At 27.2% G+C, this 15,519-nt stretch overlaps 1 protein-coding gene across 1 annotated transcript; it reads left to right on the top strand.

Moving 5' to 3' along the window:
* The first annotated feature begins 1,331 nt into the window (after nucleotides 1-1,331).
* On the top strand, nucleotides 1,332-6,087 carry LOC100570802. The gene is made up of 10 exons (XM_008188961.3): nucleotides 1,332-1,531; nucleotides 2,889-3,058; nucleotides 3,163-3,301; nucleotides 3,385-3,459; nucleotides 3,559-3,656; nucleotides 4,208-4,273; nucleotides 4,342-4,550; nucleotides 5,144-5,334; nucleotides 5,526-5,639; nucleotides 5,962-6,087. The coding sequence occupies exons 1-10, from the start codon at nucleotides 1,466-1,468 to the stop codon at nucleotides 6,085-6,087; spliced, it is 1,254 nt and encodes a 417-aa protein (XP_008187183.1). The 5' UTR covers nucleotides 1,332-1,465.
* Nucleotides 6,088-15,519: the final 9,432 nt, after the last annotated feature.

The following is a 15,519-nucleotide window of genomic DNA, read 5'->3' as shown; positions in this document are numbered from 1 at the left end:
CTCGAGTCCCACGGAAGGCGCCACTGCCGTATACCTATATCTCGACAGTACACAAAATAATCGATGACAATATTCACACTACCTATTAAATAACTTTACTAAACATAGAACAACGCCCAGTTATATTAATTATAACGGTTCGGTAAGTTGGTGCACGACGTTTATGCAATCAACTCTTAGTAAAACTTTGTACATTTTTAATGTAGGTAGGTACTTGTACTGTACATGTACATTCTTAAAAAAACGCCATTATAATACTTCTTATAATATTTTGACAATCTGTTTATATATAAATGCGTGTGTGTGTGTGTGTGTGTGTCCTTTCCATTCCGATGCTGGATCAATTGCTATGTAATTTGTTACAGATAGATTAGACCTCTGGGAAGAAGATAGGCTAATTTAAAAAGGGTAAATATTAGAGTTCCAACCCAGGGAGGTGCACAAACAGGGATTTTAAGATTCACGTTGGAAATGTTTACTTGTAAATGGTTGCTATTGGTTATAATAACATTATCATTATAAAATCGATACGCCTGTTAGTACAGAATGTCTCAAATTCGAACCACAGATTGTTTTTTTCTTATTTTTCCATTTTTCCATTTTTCTTTTTTTTCTTTATCTATACAAAACGAATGTTCTGTTTTTTCTTATTCATTGACTTTTAGTACGGTTAGGTTAGGATTTTGTATTAATATGCTATACCTAGGTTGAATTAAGTAAAAACGACAAACTTAGTATAACTTTGATACTTCAGAGTTAACATAATATACACTTATACACTTATACACTTACATACAAACCACACGGTGTCTGCGATCAACCGAAAGTAGACTGCCTACCTGATAATGTACTTCTGTACATTTTACGGATGACGCCACTCGGGATGGCTTTACATTAAAATATAATATAATTTATACTTAAAAAGTCATTGCTTCCACAGCACGTATTACACCAAAAAAGGAGTTGAACAATCAGAATTTTTTCCAGGAAACGCCGCTTAATTCAGCTAGTAGGTAACTATATTAACATATCATAATTAAATAATTAAAAAATGAATATAATAAAAAAAATATCAATTCGAGGGATAATTTTGTTTTTAATGACCGAGCACAGAACAGCGGTAGAGTGGCCACGTTGACATCATTGTAAATATTTGATTAATATGTTTTTTCACGTTGGCTTCACTGCTGAATCACTGGTAGAAATCGTGGTATCGATAATTTTTATCATATTTCAAACGACTGCAGCAAACTCGCGTTCGTGATTCTAACGATAAGTTGCAACGACTAAGAATTTTAATTTTTTTTTTTTTTTTTGTAAGTTATGTTTGAGTAGGTACATCAATCGTGATTTTGATTTTGAACGAACGAACCGTGCGATTATTGCGAACTTCTTCCGGTTATTTTTCTAAAAAATATCATAATTTTTTATTTTAGTTAGTACCTATACCTACACGTACACAATAATGGCTTTGTGTCCTATTACGTCCACACAAGTTTTGGAGTTTTTGCCTTTGAACACGTGGACCGAGGTACCTTCAAAAATTATAATAGTTGTGGTTATTACTTTTGAATGTTTATAATGGAGGGTATTGCATTTTTACTTTTGTGTAATCAGTGTACAAGGATTTTTCCAAATAATTCATAGCAAATCTACATGCTCATTATAATTTTTAAACGGTAGTGGGGCGAAGTCTTTGATTTACACAAGTGCAATGGGTGCCTATGCAGTTGGCCCCAACATTTATTAACCATATTTCATATATTTCCTTATGTAACAAACATTAAATACAATATTTACAAATATTTTAAACTATTTCTTTACCTAATATATTAATATTTTTTTTTCAAATAGCTGTATTGCTCTGCTAAATAGACAAAATTTCTGCCAAACGCCAATATACATTAATAAATATTTGGTTGCCTTTTTTAAAATAAATATACATTTGCACATGTATTCGTAAAATTGAAGTTATATGTTACAATTTTGTCTAATTTTTCGAAACAACGGTGATGGTGCAAACATGCAAAACTAGTGGATCCCTGTATTTGTTGTTATTTTTAATTACTTTTGTTGAGTGTCATATTACAATGGCTGGCGTTGGTAGTTTGGAAACAACAATTCCGTTATCATACTCTGCACAGTTTTTAAATAATAAAACATTTAGTGTTACAATTATACCTTTTTTATTTTATAAAACAATGATTTATAACATGAATTAACTATTAACGTGCAATTATTAAAAAATGCAAACTGTTAAACCTGTGTATGGTCAATGTCCTGATTCTATCAGCTTGTCATTCTCTATGATTCTTTAAAAAAAAAAAAAAATCAACATATTATGATAGTACATCACAATTATACCCTAGTCCATCTTTTCTGCTAAAATCGTAGATCTATTATTTCTAAAATAACTATAATACTCATAAAGAATACATTTATAGGAACCAATAGGGAAGTAGGCTAATCAGTTTAAAGAGCTATTTATTCTGTATTTACTTAATTATTAATGTAACGTTTATGAAATAGTTAATTCCAAAACCCACAAACATATCAGTTATATAAACTGCTAAATAATGCACCAAAATAAGATTGTGACCAAAATCATTTGCTACATTTGTTTTAAGAAGTCCTAACCTTTTTCATATTTACCATCAAATTATGTACCATCCTGTGCCATTTTAAATCAATCCGTGCCTGTATATTAATATGTTAAACATTAGATAAATATGAAAACAATAATATGTAGTATAAAAAACATGCCACATACATGCCTTACTCTGAACTGAATATCAGTCAAATCAATTCTACTACTTACCAATGATAATCATTTTTTTTTTTAAATATTAAAAATGATAATATTTATTTTATTTATTTTATTTTAACAGGTTTCTTTGTTACCAAATAAATTTATTAATGTATTCTTTGTGACAACAAAGGATAAAATGGATAAGATAATGAACGACATGCAATTAATTTCATTATCGAGTAGCTCATTTAATAAAGTTACACAATTTGAAAGATTAAAAATAGTAGGTGTTGAAATTGAAGGCGAATGGTAATTTTATTAATATATAATTAAGAAATAATTTACTTAAATTATATTATACACAACATGCAATAAGTGTCTACTTTCATAAATTATGTTCTGTGTTTATTAAGGTTCAGAGGGAAACTAATTAGTTTCAATGAATTTGTAACTGACAATACTATAATTCAATTAATTGACTATGGCCAAATTTATAAAACTAAATTAGAAAATCTGTTTGAACTTCCATATTTTTTTACGTATGATCCATTAGTAAGTAAAAGTTATTTACATTTTAAACGCATAAACTTAATTATTCACTTAATATAATAATTATAACATTTATTGTATTTTAGGTTTTACCAGTCACATTCCAAGATTTTATCCCGAATAAAACAATATTTTCTATAAAACCCCTACTGGCAGAGAGTGTAAATATTGAGTTATAACTTATAGCTAATATTATTTATATTTATTTGTTTTTATTGTATATTTTATTATTATTGTTCTTATTATTTACTTATTTTTAGAATCTACACGAAGGAGCTGTTCTTGTTGATGTTAACTGTAATGATACAAAGTTGGACAATTGTATTAATGAAAAACAATTATTAGAATCAAAAAAAGAGTAAGTTATTAACTTTAATATTATTATTTAGTTAATGTATACTTTATTATTGTTAGCAATGAATAGTTTAAATTGTATAGTATAGAAATCTTTGTTTTCAATTCTACTCTTTTGGTACTTTATATAAATTAAAAATGGTATGTTTTCTAGACGTCTTTTCTTATTAATATTAATAGAGCCCCTAATTCATTGTTTTCTTTATAAAATAATTAAAGTAATACTCTACAGGTACTTCCATTGATAACCTTAGTTTTTTAATAATTTGCATATATGTCCTAATTGTTGTAAAAGCTTACAGCAATAAAGCCCGTTAAACCTGCGGCCATTTTAAGCTGAAATAATGTATAAATAATATAGTCTATGTATTTTATTAATGTTTATAATTGGTGATCAAAGCCGAAATTTTATGAATTTTACCCAATGAAAAAAATAAAGTTGGGGATCCCTGCTCTGAAGGTTCTTTGGTTTACAACTCATTTTCAGTTTACATTTTGCCTCTATAATTGTAATTACAAGTTACTTTCACTAATTTATTTTTAAATATGTTTTAGCATTAACTTTGCTAATGATTCAAAAATGATTAGTGTGAAAAATGGTCATGATAAAAACGAGTCAAGGTAAATATAATTTTCTTCTGTCTAATGACTACTTGATAATATTTTCATAGAAAAGTTTATGTTTACAGCTTATATCCATTTAGAACTTTCAGAAAAGATAGCTTTATTAGCGAAAAAAAACTGAACAATGTGCAATTAAAAAATGAGGATTATTGCATTTTGACTTATTTTGAAGATTTTACTAGTTTGTATGTTGGGAAAGCTATAAAATGTGGCAATAATGGCAGTTACAATTTCTTTGAATATGATACTATATTTAACACTGCTAACAGTACAGGTAAACTAAATTTATATTTCTTACTGGTCAAATCCTTAAAAAAAACTTGAGATATCTGTAAATTCAGAATAGTTGAGTTTTGTAGCCATATTATTCTTGTTACTTTTGCATTTTTTTCAAACTCATAATTTAATCATCTAAGAATACTTGTAATATTGACAATTTGTGTTTTATTCACCACAATTTTTATATTTTAATATTCAAAGAGTTCACCTAAACATGATGATAATTTATCGCTGCATCGACTATTTACATATTCTAAAATTCTATACTTTGAAATAACTTCATAGCATCTTTTTCTGTCTTAGTCAAGAATCTGTAGAATGCATACAGTTAAAATAAATCAATCAAATGTGATTAAATATTTTGAAAAAAATAACTGATAAGTGATGGTTATTATTATTTTTAATAATATTTTGAGTATAACCTTAAAACACTATATTTGATAATCAAAATTGTAGCCATACCAACTAGTATAGTTTTCATATAGCAATAACAGGTAGTTGGAGATAGGAAATAAGTACCTACCTCAATTAATATTTTATGCCATAAACTACAAGACAATTAATTTATTTGTATTTTTTTATTACTAGATAAAATACTAAAGTATCGTCCAGTTGTGGGAGACAAGGTCAAAGTTTTTTCATCTCAAAAGGATGGATTATACAGAGCAAAAATATTAAAAAATTTTGGAGGTTGTTATGATGTTTTCTACATGGACTTTGGAAATATTGAAAGAGTTCCATCAAATTGTATTTATGAATTGTCTGATGAATTGAAGAAGGTATTTTTTCTGATACTTTTAATTTATTATTTCATTTTTAATTACTTATGTTTTGTTATGATCGAGTGTTCTATGGTTTTTATTTAAATTATCTCAATTTGAGTCAAGTCTGTTTTCCAGTTAATAATACAAATATAATTAATATTTATACATGTATAGTCTAACCAATATTTTTATTTGTACAATTTCAGCCTGGAGTAACTGTTAGTAGAATAGGACTCGGTGATTTAAAAGGTATTGAAACAACTCATCAAATTAAAGATATGTTTCAAAGATTTTGTGATGTTAGAAAGCCATTTATGATTGTACGTAATGTATACTATACCTACTTAAAATTATTTGAAAATAGATTTGTATCTTATAAATTTATAATTATAATTAATCATCTAAAATGAAAATATCATATATTCAATTTGTTAAATGTAGCAATATTGTTAATAATCTATTGATTACTACAATGCAATTTTATTATTATTATTTGATACTTATAAGAATACAAATATTATTATTTCAAATAGTATTTTACATACAGTATTATAGATATCATATGTATGTTAATTATAATTTTAAAATAAATGTTATTTAAATGTGTATATATATATATATATATATATATTTTTTTTTTAGGAATTCAATGAAAACTCTAAAGATTGTCTAACAAATGTAAAATTAAAAGATATAGAAAATGGATCATATATTAATTCTAAATATTTAATGAAACATACATCAACACAAACTGGTAATATTATTTAATATTTTTATAATATTATTATCTAGTATCTATCTTTAATTTTATTTGTTGAATAAATAATAAAATAATATGTTTTAAAATTGTTTTTTTTTTTTTTATTATTGATCTAAAAACATCGGCTTCTATGGCCATTAGTTTGACATTAACTTAAGATTTTACAATTGTATGGTTGACTTATACTATGGCTTAAATTAGGTTATATAGCTGAATTTCTTTAATAAATTGTAGGATTTTGGTGGTTGATTGGGAGTCGGGTCCGAGTGCTTGTCCGATTTGTTGTGATATTTGGTGTTTTTTCCTCATGTCATCGTATTTTTGACATTCAGTGATAATGTGTTGTTTGACTGTGTAGACCACTCCACACATTTCACACATGGGAGGATCGTTTTACTCTATGAGGTGCTTGTGTGTGATACATGTGTGCCCTATTCGTAAACGATTTAGTATGGTTTCTTCTTTTCTTTTTAGTCCTGGGTTGTGCCATGTTCGTAAGTTGTTTTTAATTTGGTTAGATTAAATTTAAAATTGTTATCACATATTATACTAGATATATTTTCATCTTTAAACAATAATACTTAGTGGTTAAAACGTATAATAATTAGAAGTCTGATATTTATTCAAATAACATAATACTAGTACTAGGTATTAATATTAATTATATTTTGTACTGCTTCATTATTCCTTAAAATATTTAGCTACATAAATCAAAATTTAAAAATATAAATACCTATATCAATTCATAAATATGATATTACTTAATAATTAAAATAAAACAAAATATAACTTATTCACAAATGAATTTTATTTGACTGATGCCCTCCGTTGTAAATCATTATTTCACTTCAAATATTGTTAGTTTTTGAATTATTATTTGGAGCAATGCTTGATAATATTGGGCGATGAGTGAAAAATGTTTCTTGGAAGGGTCTTTATCTACACTTGTATAATAAAAATAATATTGGAATCAATTTGTTAAAATTGCTTACAAAATTATCGGTCTACAGCGTATCGTTTTATGTTATTTTTTAAATTTTATTTTAAACACCTAAAGTATAGATAAAAGTATATAAGTATAGATGAAATATTCAAACTTATTGATTTTGTGCAGTTTGCCAATGAAGATAAGATAATGCACTTAACAGGTACATCAGATTAAGAAAACCTTATTGAATTGTTTTCTCCTCTCCAACTTTACAAAAGATACTACAGGTAGCTATAATAGAAACTATTTATTAACTATTCAACTATTTATTTACTTTTGTAAATATTTTACATTATAATCATTATACGGTGAAATAAATATTTTTTATAGATTCAACTGTACACATGTGCATTAAACACAAATTGAATGTATATTTTGTAATTTAAGTTCTCTAAAGAAATTGTTATGGATATTATCATGCCATTTATTACTAGGCATTGCAATAACAATATTGGGGTATGTCGAACCTACCTATTCTTCAACTCCTAAAAACATTGCGGCTGATTTTTCCAAAATATGAAAATTGAAGATTTTTGGTTTTCAAAAATATTAAATTTCGTTTTTTTTTTTAAATTAAAAATATACGGTGGATGTTAGTTATTATGATAAACAATTCAATCTCCGATATCTGTAGCCCTATACATCGCTGTTTTTATGTAGAACAACGAAATAATATTTTTCAACATTTTGATTTTCAATTACGTTTTCTCGAGAACCAGTAAGCCAAACCAATATTTCTTATAGAGGTCAACTTGATCTCCACAGTATTTTTTAATATAATTTATTCCACTGTTTTAAATCATAATACAACTTATAAATATATACAAATCTTTATTATCAACAATAACAAAAAACAAAATAAAATCTGTAACATATGTTTGTAAATACAAAATCTATCACATTTTTTCTCAGCAATATTAGCTAGACAATTTGCCGCTGTATTGACATCGCTCAATTTGGACTTAACAGTAATTTTTATTTTCAATTCTATAACATTACATTAAATTATTGTTATTTTTCTATAAATAACCTTAGCCTGCATTTTAATAATAAATAAATAAAATATAATAATAACTGTCCTAAATTATCAATAGCCAGAAGGACTTATATTTAATTGTACTAAAAATTATCAAAAGGTGGGGAAGAGGATAGATTTACATCAAAAATCAAAATTGTAGTATTTGAAGAAAGCTAGTTTTGAATAAAAATCTCAGTTTACCTTAATTTTTTATTTGTTTTTTCTGAAGCTTTTGAAAACTATTGTAAATTCTTAACTTTTAACACCCCAAAGTACTAACTAGATTAACTTCCCTAACAGAAAAGATGCAAAAGAAGAAAATTGAGACAATCTTACTGCCTCAAAAATCAATGACAGACACAAATAAAAATGAACAAAAAGTCTTATTTCCTAATTGCATAAATGATAAATTGTTTAAGTTGATACTTGGTTGAGTTGGTCTATGAGCATTGATTGTAGTTGATAGCTTTGAAGTTGAAGGTTTGTAAGAATTTTCATTTATAGCTATAGTAAAACAATATAAATTATTCAGTGGATTATTCTTTAATATTATGTTTTAAGTATCTGTAAATTTTACTTGAACTTACAGCTTCTTCGGCAATTAATGGAGGATTTTCATTTTCACTATCATTCCATATATATGACTCCACGAAATTGTCCATACATAGATCTTCAGCTTCTAAACACAGCACAATAATAATAATTATTGCTTCTATAATGAATCATTATATCAACCATAGTCAAAGCTGAGAGAAATAAATATATTCTTTTTTTTATTTGGTTCAAATAATATTTATCAATAGACTAATAAAAATATGAAATAACATACACATAAATTATTGATTTAACACATTTTTATAATGTAAAATTATTCTATATTCTATTATTTTAATTTAAAAACTATAGTGTGGAATTATTTAATTAATACTATTACTAAAATAAATTAATGTGTTAATTTACCAGTTATCACATCTTCGGTAGAGCCATCAAAGAAAAACTGGGCAATTGATTCAACCAAATCGTTGTGACCACTAATTGATGATTAATTGATCAATAAAGGTAGCGTTTCTATTTTCATTGCATTTAATTCAACTGAACACAGTGGTCCACTACCTGTACCCCCTAGATGCCATTTTATAGCTGCAGATTTTGTTTTCGTGATATTGCTAATATCTTGCCATGTCTAAAACAGAACAACAACGAAAGAGTAAAATATTTATAAAAAATATGCAATTAAACTATTCAATGAGAAAAACTTTATTCAGATTTTCAAAAGTGCTTTTATTTTATAATAATATATGAATAGTACAAAAATAATTGTAGATTAATATTATATTATGATTTTGGTTATTTTCAGTACCTAGGGCGAATATCAAGTGTATTAAATAGCAAGAGAAGTTAGATTTTGGTTACAATATTTTTGACAACCCTTCTCTGCTCCTGGTAACGAGTTTAATTGAACGGCAATATTTTCCCATCTCTGTTGGGCGATTTTATGAGTGAATATTTTTGTAAACTTACATGAATTAACAGCTTCTTCAACAATTAATGGAGGATTTTCATTTTCACTATCATTGAAAATATATGATTCCAACAAATCGTCCATACATTCTTCAGCTTCTAAACATAGCACATTAATAATAATTATTGCTTCTATAATGAATTATTATTTTAATAATAAATATAAAATAAAATCAGTAGACTAATAAAAATATGAAATTACATACACATAAATTATTGAGTTATCACATTAGTATACTGTATAAGATTAATATTCTATATTCTATTATTCTAATTTAAAAACTGTACTATGAAATTACTTAAGTAAGACTATTACTAGAATAAATTAATGTGTTAATTTACCAGTCATCACATCTTTGGTAGAGTCATCAAAGACAAACTGGAAAATTGATTCAACCAAATTTTTGTGACAATTTTTGGGCATTTCTATTTTAATTGCATTTCATTCAACTGAACACTCATTGTACCTCGTTGGCAAACTGATCAACCAAAAACATCATTTGGTTATGAGTTGGTATTATTCTAGACATTATGATATTAATATTAATATTAATATTGATACCAGATACAGAGATGTATTTATTTTTGATAACTAATAAGTAATTTGTATCACTTGCCACTTACGCTGAGAATAAATAATATCTATAAACAAGTTTTACATAACATACAATTAATAATAATTTTGAACAGGTAGATTATTTTAAGTCAGATTATATTTTATAATATTGTTAATTAATGTTATTTAATAAACTACAAGAGAACACAACTACCTATTTCTAATAAAATATGTCAATATGAAAGTATAATCATCATGTATCAATTAAAATTCAATTGATCGTGAGAATTCAATAATATATTTTTAATACATACAAATATTTATACAAATTTTAAAATTATTATAATGTCTATATAAATACAGCATTTAATATATCGTACAGTAAAAAAAAATCATTTAAACATTTAATAAATAATATTACATATCATTCTAATGAAATTGTTTACGCCGTAGACGGTGCAATTTTTCTGTACTTATAGCTTTTACTTTCTGGATTAGCCCAACACTCTTTAACATGTTCATTTAGATTTTTAAAATGTTTGTAACAAAATGAACAATAACCTTGACTGACGATTTTGGGAGCGATTTCAGGAATTTTAGGACCTGGAACCTGGGACTGAGTCATTGAATAAGATTGGCTAATCATAACCGATGAAGTATTGCTAACAGATGTCGGGGATGGTTGTAAAAATACTGGTTGTGGCTGTAACATCGTATATTGAATTGGATTGTTTGAATTTTTTATATTATCACCCAGAAAAATTTGATAAGCAATCCCGGGCATTTGTGTTGAAGGCACAATTAACTGGTGTTTAGTTGAGGCCTGTTCCAAGTGTGAAGTACTCGCAGAAGCTATGGGCCGGGTCATGGGCAAAATAGGTCTAGGTCTACGACCCATCCGTCCTCTAGGCTTTTTCACTGTTTTCAAATTAACTTTTGATGCGCCAATTTTTTTCTTTTGAATGTCAATGGCTGCTGGTGGTGGTGGAAGTGGCTCACATACAATTGTCGGTTGTATTTTAATCTCTTCTTTTTCAACTTCTTCTACTTCATCTTTAATATCAAAAGTGGTATGGTAATCACATTCCTGTATTTCTTCTTTGATTTGATCTGTAAACAACTCATCAGAAGCTTTTACACACACTCTTTTATCACTAAGAATTTCCCTTTCATCTTTTTCATGTCTTTTAAGTGTTATTAATTTTGCAACCTCGTTCGCCTTTTCGGAATCTTTAGTTAATTCAGCTTCTTCGATTGACTGGTGGTCCATATCATAATTAAAATTGTCATCATCTTAATTTAAAAATAATAATTATTAGTTAAAACAATACAACTAATTAAAATCAATATTTAGAAGCATTTATTAGCATATAAGCATAGCCGAACAGCAATATACTAGAGAAAAAAATGTGTAAAACAACCCTAAAATGGATAAAAAATAAAAAATATATTGTTAAAACAAACTTTAAAATATAAAAAATTTATTAACTCATACATTTGAGTAAATTTAATACATACCATAACTTTAAATTTTCAGAGTAAACTTTCGATTAATACATTTATGTACTACAAACAAACTTAATGCTGATAAAATGCTTAACTATTTTCAGGAAGTATACTTATTTGCCATAAATATGTATTAGTATAAATGATCAGGTAATTGCAAGGAAACAATTATCTTCTCAAAAATATTAATACAAAAATATGTACCTATATAGGGTTTGCAAGACTGCTGAAAGTAGTAGAATTTCAACAAGCTTAAATTCATGATAAAAATAAAATAAAATGACAGTACACCAATTATACTAGCATTCAATGACATAATATTATAATATTATTATGCTGTGCATTTACTCAATACAGGTATTATATAACTTATTTTATGAAACATACTCACACTCATACAATATAGATTTAGTCTTAGTGTACACTGACATATCGTCATGAGAATAACAAAATTTATACTTTACCATGTTGATGGCCACCATAATTTAAATTATATTAATTGTTAAAATTTTGTAAAATAAATAAGAACACTTAAGAAAAATAAGACTGTAAGCTCCATAGATAATAGAAGAATAGATAGGGCATGTCTATACCAGTTTCATATGGGGCCGTGTAGTTTTTTTAGAAAGAGAGAACGTAAAGAGAGAAAGACGATATGGAGCGATATAAGGTTATATCCAAAAACCGTTTACAATAATTGTCAATTCCAAATTTTTATTTTGATTGTTGTGCCTGAAAATGGAAATTGAAATACTCAAATTACTCTAAACTTTGCGTAGGTACGTAATTAATTGTAATTGGAATATAAAATAACATAGATCGTTAATTATTACTAATAAATCATTAATGATATTTATCACCCATAATTTATCAATTATCATATCAATATTTGCCCCATATAACCATAGATAATAAAGATATGGATAGGACATGATGGTTTTATCAGCGGTCTTCGAAGGGAATAATTGAGGCCAAATAAAGTATACCTAAATCGAATATCAATATAAAGGAGCCTCAATTTGCGTTCCACTCCGGGAACGTGACCTCAAATATATTTAACATAGGCGTGGCCTATCCATATCTTTATTATCTATGCATAAAACATTAAAAACGTATCACCATAGAACAATATAGAAGTGAAACTCGATCAGCTGATGGGTGAAGTGTTTACCTATGATCTGAAGTCTAAACAATGAAACTGTTTTCGTAACACTGACATGATGACATTGTTATAACCGTATTGAAAAACCGTTTCCGCCTAATAGGCAGGGTATTCTGCGCGGAGTCGGGTTGTGTTCACTGCTTACTTTTATCATAGATTACGTATGCCACGCCCCCCTGGAGACCGTGTTTAAGGCCACAATCGCCTGATTCGGCCAATTCATGGAGTTTCATACCCCTGGTATAACTAAATTTTCTACTGATAAGTTCTTATATCCCATCACCACGGATATAGATACTATGGTTGCACAACGAACAATAATATGACGGCGCCAAATGTTCTTATCAAGTTACATAAATACATAATAAGTATCCATACAAAAAAAAGTCGCGACATACTAGCGCTCCACCGTGGCTAGGTAACCCGGTTTGGTTACCGTACTTAGTAGTAGTTGTAGAGGGCGCTAGTAAAACGCGACTTTTTGTCAGAATTGATAAGAACATTCGGCGCCGCTCAGCACTGTGATCCAATATGGGCCGTCGTGCAACCATAGTATCTATATCCGTGCCCATCACGGACTACTACACTACTATACTAGTACTATACTAGTCCGTGTATCCTATCCATTCCTATATTATCTATGGCAGTGGTCTTTAACCGGTGGGTCGAGACCATAGATAATATAAGAATGGATAGGACATGCCTATACCAGTTCCATATGAGGGCGTGTGCTTTTTTGGGGAAGAGAGAAAGTAAAGAGAGAAAGACAATATGAGGCTTTTTGAGGTTATGTGCAAAACTGTTTTATTAAATAATAATGAATAAATATGATAGTCAGTTATATTTAGATATTTGTCAGTTTGTATTTTGATTGTTTTGCCACCTGTACCTGGAAAATGGAAATTGGAAAATAATATTTTAACAAAATAAAATTATGTTATTTAATATTCATTATTATTTATCAATTATCACATCAATATTCGCCCCATATAACCTTAAAATAGTATCACTAAATTTTCATGTGATAAGTTCTTATGTCCTATCCATTCTTATATTATCTATGGTCGAGACCCGTTTTTGAGTCGCGATAAGCCCTTCTTTATAAAAGAAAAGTTAAATTTATAAATTTATGTACCTAAGGTAAAAAAATAATTTGCATTAAATTGTTTGTATCATATTTTTATTTTATTTTATATTTTCATATGAATTCTATACATTTTCAATTAATAATAATTAAATATTATACGTAGTAAAATGTAATTTTTATTTATTCAGTTTTAATAGTACTACTGCAAAGTATTAAGCAATTTTAGCTTTTTTACAAAGCATACGTGGGTCGCGAAAAATGTAGGACTAAAAAGTGGGTCGCAAGTCCAAAAAGGTTGAAGACCTCTGATCTATGGTAAGCTTTAAGTAAATTTTAACTTTTCTGTAACTCTTCTGTGGTTAATACTTTAATAGGTCCATTGACCCAAATCCTTAGTAAAATGTAGATTTTATACTAGGATAGTAGAACACTTGAGTCTAGAATAAGTAGTAGAATATATAACTAAATCACGTAACTTTACAAAATACAAATCAAACCTTATCAATTTAGAGACAGGATTTATATATGCGCTTGAAACCTTAAAAAAAAGATGCTTCTATGCTCAATAATTTCATCAAAATAATCGTTTATATGCAAAAATATTCTTTTTCATATAAATGTATTAAACACTGAAAAAAACAAATAAAAGTAACAGTTTATAAACAGTTACATTTAATTTCTAATATGGTGATATACTGCCATACTGGTGTAACTATATTTAACTGTTGTCACACAAACTTATGAATAAAAAAAATAATACTACTAAAATAAAAAATTGAAAATAAAAAATAATTGCATATAGTTCATTAACAGAATAATATTATATATTCAAACTCAAATTTAAATAATTCAACCATATGAATTCAAAAAATTATAATACTAAAAATAAAAAAATGATTGCATATAGTTCAACAGAATAATATGATGTAATTCAGCCTTATGAACTCAATAAATAATAATAATAACAAGTTTAAATAATAAAAATAAAAAATACATTTTATTGTCTATTATATTTTTATAAAATATTCAAACTTGAACCAATAAGGCAATATATTCCTAAAACATGTTTTTTACTCAAAATATTCTTTTTATGCGCTAATAAATGTTGTATATCAGCATTGGTGCAAATAGGGGGGGGGGGCTTGGAGGGACTTAGTCCCCCAAATGTGGTTCAAGTCCCCCCAGTTCAAAATCTAGTAATTAGTACTAATTTTTATATTCTGTGGTACTAAGCAATCTAACCTAAGGGGAGGGGGCCTGAGTCTCCCCAAAAAATTTAGTTAATTTACGCCTATGTATATTAGTTCATATGTAAATCAATCGTCAAGAAAGCTTATCCAATTGAAGCTGCATACTCTCAGTAAATATATGTAAAACATAAAAATCCGGTCTCTACTTATCACTTATCAACCGAACGTTAGATAGCAAATCATGCTGATCAAGGATGATATAATATATATTTATGCACCTTGATACTGATATTAAAGAATAGGGTCATCTCGAATAATAATAATTTTATAATACTCGAGAAAATGTAGAGTAAAAATTTGCAGGACTCAATTAAAATAATTATTTGATACCGTGATTTTCTGGTTTTTGTCT

The sequence above is a fragment of the Acyrthosiphon pisum genome, chromosome X (genome assembly GCF_005508785.2).
Source record: "Acyrthosiphon pisum isolate AL4f chromosome X, pea_aphid_22Mar2018_4r6ur, whole genome shotgun sequence".
Lineage (NCBI taxonomy): Eukaryota > Metazoa > Arthropoda > Insecta > Hemiptera > Aphididae > Acyrthosiphon > Acyrthosiphon pisum.
Note: the sequence above shows the minus strand (reverse complement) of the source record. Positions and strands in the feature narration are given on the sequence as shown.